Source organism: Apaloderma vittatum, unplaced genomic scaffold, assembly GCF_000703405.1.
Source record: "Apaloderma vittatum isolate BGI_N311 unplaced genomic scaffold, ASM70340v1 scaffold13196, whole genome shotgun sequence".
NCBI classification, from domain to species: Eukaryota; Metazoa; Chordata; class Aves; order Trogoniformes; family Trogonidae; genus Apaloderma; species Apaloderma vittatum.
The window spans coordinates 158,290-164,577 of NW_009721371.1; the positions used below are offsets into that span (position 1 = coordinate 158,290).

The 6,288-nt window shown below is 44.4% G+C and overlaps 1 protein-coding gene across 1 annotated transcript in view; it reads right to left on the bottom strand.

Moving 5' to 3' along the window:
- The window catches only part of BIN1 (bridging integrator 1), a gene marked incomplete at its 5' end in the record, with an annotated part of 51,680 nt that extends 47,381 nt beyond the window's left edge, over positions 1 to 4,299 (bottom strand). Inside the window, one exon of the mRNA XM_009871363.1 lies at positions 4,219 to 4,299. Coding sequence (XP_009869665.1) covers positions 4,219 to 4,299 — 81 coding nt within the window. The remainder of the gene's footprint in view (positions 1 to 4,218) is intronic.
- Between the last annotated feature and the right edge of the window lie 1,989 nt (positions 4,300 to 6,288).

Sequence of the window (6,288 nt, forward strand, 5' to 3'; positions counted from 1 at the left end):
AACAAGGGATGGGAGAGAGCTGGCCACTTTTATGAAAGTGACTGGAGAAACAGTGGGAACTGACCCAAAGAGCGTGCAAGAGGAAAAGAATAATGACCACATCTGCTGCAAAGGTCCTAGGAGTTCTTAAAACACAGAGCAAACAAACGTTGAGCTTTTTGCTGGCTTAAGGCAAATGTGGAAACCTGGGCAGATGAGACTTTCCTAACAGAGCAATCAGAAACCACCAGGGAAGAGGTGCCTGAATAATCAAAATGCACACACACACAGGACCATAAAGAGAGGCTGATCTGACAAGCAGCAGTTCAATCAAGCTGTAACACGTGTTTGCTTGTGCCCAGTGCTTCCCAGTTATCAAAGAGTTTAAGGGCGTGTAAAGGTACGGCTGAATCTAAAGATGTTCAAAAATCTCATAGCACAGTAATTTTTAAATTGCAAGAACATAAAGAATAAATAGCATATATATGTAGCAGAGTAACAGAACTTCACAAAAGGAAATTAAAACTAGGATAAAATGGAAGGTCACTCCTGATTCTGAGCCCTACATTAATTTGTCATCCCTGCACCAACAAACTGACTTAAAACCTTCACACAGGAACAATGACATTCTGTCTTGATATCGAAGTGATCACAATAAGTTGTTCTACCCAGACACACAAGTGTTTTCTTGTCTGAGCAGATACTTGCAATCACAGTGTAATTCAACCCTGTGAGCCTATAACACAACCAGGAAGACACATAATTTAAAATAGAAGTGCTATGCTTGAGAGGCTGGAAGAGCTCTCTCTCCAAAGACCTAATGAGCTCTCTGAAAGAAAAACACAGGAGTGGTTTGGTATCTTTCTGTGCTTTGTTTTGCTGGGAGGTTGTTATTTACAATACTTTTCACCAAGCCCTAGCTAAGTATGTGATTTTCCATAGAGCTGTTTCTTGTAGTAGACAGGTTTCCTAATACCCTTTCCCCCTCAATCTTCAAAAGAATTTTTTTGATCGTAATACGAGACTGCAACCTCTTTTTTACACAACCTCCTCGGTTTTGCTGTTCCAATGGAAAAGATTTTTATTATCAAGAGAGATGTTCTTCACCTGAGAGGAGCTGGTAATATCCTGTTCCAGATTAGATTAATATAAGACTAGAAGAGCAGACTGTGGAATTATTAAATTGTGGGGTGGGGGTCAGGGACTAAAGCATTGAAACGACAGCTTCAGATAAGCCCCCACTCAGCAAAACTCCTGTTAATATACAGAGCATGAATGACTGGTGAGAGGCTCCCATCGGTACCAGGAAAGTTGATAAACTTGTTTTTCTACATAGGACTGATATGGAAGCTGCTGGGCATGAAGGTCTTGTGCCTGGAAAGAAAGTGTCTCTCTGAGCTGCTGACTGTAATAGTCCACAAGCAAATCAATGCTGCAAGAGCAAAGTCCAAGCCCACGCTGCTGCCCTGCAGGCTGAGGCTGTGCCTAACGCTACAGGGTACAGGCAGAGATGGATGCAGCCCGTGCCAGCAGCTGCTTGCCTCTCATGCCTTTGGTGTGAAACACTATAAACCAACCCAGAACATCAACATAAGGGACTGCTCGTGACGGGTACCCAAAAAGCCCACCGCTCTGCCAGGCAGAAACACAGCACGGAGCCAGGTGTAAGGGCTGCCACCAGCCTCCCACTTTCTGTCTCTGCAGTGAGTATTTCAAATGCAGGGAAGAGAGGCCAAAGCCCAGCACGCCTCCGGCAGGGGCTAAGGTGCACCTTTGCAGTTGGTTTCTCAGTCCCAGGTCTGCAAAGACAATTTCCAGGACAGATCCTTGTGCCAGTGCCTGAACACAAGGGACACTGAGTAAGGGAAGGAGTGGGGAGCCTTTGAATGAACTTTTGGGGAGGTCTGTTGCCAAATATAAGTCATGAGGAAGTAATACGGGGGCCCGTTGTGCTGCCTGTTGAGCCTTCGAGAGAAAGAGGCAAGCCCTGTAGCCCTGCTGAAGCAAGGTTATGTCGCGCTTATTTGCCACACAGCAAATCCACCTGTCCGAGCTAAAAAGCTCCTGCTCTTCAGAGACCTCAGTGGTGCTCTTATATGAACCCAAACAGAGACCTAGCAAACAGAACACTTCCCTTTACGTCTACTCAACCACCATTTCAGAGAACCACAAGATGCCTTGGTTGAAAATAAGTGATTTTCAGACCTGCTCTCTATTCATTGACAGCCCATGCACAGAACACGCCAAAATGACCCAACATAGCCATCAGAGTCAGAGGAGTCTCTAATCAAGCAGCAAACAAGGCCACTGCCTGGTCACACCCCAGCCAGCTCCACAGGAGAGCCTGCACCAACACATCAGCTTTCCTCCAAGCTTACATTTCCCACTGGAGCAAACTTTGCAAGGAAAGGTGACAGGAATTTCACACACAGCTATACTACACACACATTATCATACATATAAAAAAAAAAAAAAGTGTGTATATATGCACACGTAGCTCCAGTTTTTTCCCTAGTGTGCTTGGCATCAGAACAACTCCTCAGCCTTGCGTATCCTATACAAACTAGCTAACTCATATTTACGGTTTCCCCTAATATAGCATTTATTTTAGTAACAGAGAACCTCAGGGCCAAAGCAAAAGCAACAGACCTCAAGCAACAAATGCACAGCAGCCTCCAGCTTCTTTGATAAATTATTTGGAGAATTTAGTTCACAGTCTGCCCTTGCAAGATGGGAAAATAAATTCAGCTGTAAGGGGTACAGAGCCCGCTTCTGTAACAGACTTCTCGGTGCACCACTGGAACTTGTGGCTTTAGAAAACAAAAAGCCATTTGATACAGCCAGATCAAGAAGTTTGGGTGTGAGTTTTTCAAGATTTCTCTTTTAAAAAGGTTATTTCCTTGATTGCCGATACTTAAATAGGATACGGAAAAGTCACTCCTGGTAATGTCACGTCATCAGAAAGAAGCCAAATTGGTTTCCTCTGCGTACAAGAGAATATCATAGAACCATAGAACCATTTAGGTTGGAAAAGACCGTTAAATATCAAGTCCAAACCACATGGTGGATATGCTGTAGAGATTTTGCATGAATTTCTGGAGCAACAGCCACTATCTCTGCCAAGAGAATGAGCATTAGTCTCCAGGAATCTGTAGTCAGCTCCAGTTAGATGTAAGTCACAGTCAGACCAAAAGATTTTCATTATATTCAGCTGTGGCAAATCCCTTCTCAGCTGGGTTTGCAACACATAACCACATCTGACAAAACGTAACGGACATGATGCAGCTGCCACTAACAGCTCCAGGAAAAAAGGTCCTAAATACATCAGGCACAAAGGAGCTAAAAGATTTCTTCAGCCCCACCTGAGCTTTGGTGTGGCACGCGTTTCCTGCCATGAAACAGAAGCAACACTTTCCCTAACAGGAAACACAGGGGTGCAAATCACCTGGAGTAACTGATGCTTCCCCTAAAAGGTCAAGATTATTAAAAAAAAAAAAAACCACCACAACCAAAACAAACCAAAACGAACCCCAAAAATAAACAACAAAAAACCCCAACCAAACACCAGAAAGAAAATCCCAAACACATCCCATTCAAGATATAAACCTACTGTTGTTTAAGTAGGAGGGTGGGAAAAAACTGCTACACTGTTAAGATATTTTTATGCACTAAAATGCAGGGATGAAGCAGACATGGGAAGGAATACTGACTCAGGCCCAACATAGTGATTATGCAAGGACGGGGAGGAAGTCAGATTTAGATCTTAGCCATGGAAGGATGTTCCTGTTTCACCATTTGTTTTTTTTGTCTCTTTTACTCTCTGCAATACTTAGGAAACTGAAACTGCCTTGTTCCATTTTATTTTCGATTTCTAATCTGTTTCCTAACCATCTTCCTGAGACAGAATGTTGCTCTTATGTCTCTGCTTCCAGCCCAATAAAAAAATTACATTACAAAGCAGCTGCTAACTGAAGGAATTGTTCTGGTTGAACAATTTCTTTTCCTAAACTTGGTTCCAGAACAAGTATTATTTTTCAGCCTACACTCTCAGTGATTCCATAATGAGTACACTGGACGACATAGTGTAATTTCTCCAAGGTGAAGAGCTACAAGTTGTGGGTCACTTCAATAGGCCTATGGCGTCATTTAATTTAACGAGCTTTAACTGTATATTGCAGCAGATGACTGGAAGCCAATACTGAAACCCAGGGTGTAATTACATATCGTCAATTATCTTACCAGCTGTTTGTTGAAGTTCTGCACACACTGTTCAAATTGTTCATCCTTTGTTTCATCTGCTTTCCCAAGCTTCTGAAGGACCTGCAGAAAGAGAGTAGAAAGACAGGAGACTTCAAATACAGATACAGCAAAGAAGAGACAAAGAAACAGATGCAAGTTTTCGCTCATAAGACTGAAAGATGGAAAGTTTAGACGTTCCCTCATTCTTGCACCAGAATTTCTGGAATATTCATCCACACAGTCATAGTTTGAAAAAGGATTTACAGATGAATCAGGATGAACTCAGACCTCTTATACTTTGCTGTACTGAAGAGCATGAAAGAGGTTTGTCCCTCACTGGAATAATGCTTTTTGCAGACCAGGCAATAGCAACCCAATTGTTTCTCCTGGGCAAGCAAGAAACAAGCCCCATCCTTAATACGCCTTATGTTCTGTGGTTACACTTATTCTGATTTAACACTAGTCTCTGCTGCCAGAACAGCTGAACTGTCCTCAAACACAGAAAGCCACACAGTCTCCTTAGAGAGAGAAGGCGGCAGAAGCAGCGTAAGTCCCACCTTCTTTCCACCTTTTCTCACTATGTACAACTTGGCAGGAGCTGGCTGCTGAGAGCAACTGGGGACCTTACACCATGAATCTACGTGACATTCAGCGCAAGTGTCCCATCTCAGAATGCCAGCAGCCCGTCCCGCTCCCTCACCACCTCCCTGCGCGGCACAGCTCCCCACACCCCATAAAAAAATCTTTATCAGGCCACTTCCCTTATCACCCTTCTCTCTTCATAATCTCTCCATGGAGCTAAGTGGATCACTCACAGGCTTTGAACAAAGCATTTCATTTTCTGAGCATCAAGGTAGGTCCATCACAAGGCGACTGGGCGAACTGCAGCTGTGGAGGAGAGCAGCAGTTCTTTGTTGTGCCCCACGCAACTCCAGCAGCAAGGAGGCAAGGATATAAACTATAGCTGGTTAAGCTTGATTAAAGTATCTTGGTTAACTTAAAATAAAATCTGACCGTTTGAAAAAATAAAATAAAATTAGCCTTGTCTTGCAGGGCCAATAAAACAGAGAAAAACCCACCGAGTCTTCAGTCACAGGAGGTTCTGGGGTGAGTTACAAAGAGTGATGAGGGAATACCTAGAAAAGCAAGGGAGCCCTGGCTGGTAAGAGCATCACTGCACAAGAAGCAGAAAGCATGAGAAAGCCAAAGTCTCTCTTGCTCTGCTGAGCACAGCAATCCTTCAGCCACAGGTGTCAGTCACCATGTTCAGCCCATCTTGGGTAGAGTCCCATACAGCAGCTACTAATGACTCCTTTGCTTATCTGCTCCAGCGAAGGGAAGCGCATGTCACAGCCTCGGCAGCAGCGTTGCTGCACATTCATTCCTCTGCCGTGCCAGAAGGAGTGAAGGATTCAGTATGGCCTCATCTTTCTCATCAGATGGCATGGTGAACCTCTTCTGGAAAAGATGCTGCTCATATGCCCTGTGTTCAGCTGTAGGCTGCCAGGTCTATGGAACATGGATCACTCACCTGCTGGGTGACTTCCTAGATGCCCAAAGAGCCATCACACCAGTAGCACCCATCGCTGATAAACAATAACGTACACAAGTTGCAAATTCCAAAGCAGACAGATCTTCCTAATGTGCAGATCAACAGAATTATTGGGGATATAAAGGAGCTTTTTACATGGCAATGCATCTGTCTGTCTAGTCGAGAGATACGATGCTTTCAGGCCTGGAGACTGTTTAACTGGGAGGAATCTGGAGTATGTCGCTGAAGGTCAAAGGTTTAGAACAGTCTCAGTGCTTCCTGGTGCAAAACACTGAGCAGCACCCACAGACTATTCATTGTGGAAGCCATGTGCCTGCTTCCCACATGTCCAAGCAGTTAATCTGCAGTTCTGCTGCTCCTTGGGGGACAAGCAGACTGAGTCTGGGGTCATCCGGCCACCCGGAAAGATCTTGTTCCACTACGTTGAAGAGCTCTGCACAAGTCCTGCAGAACACTGGGCACTGGAAAGGGCTCTAACTCACAGCCTATCTCTGAGGGAAATATTCCTGAGGCAACAG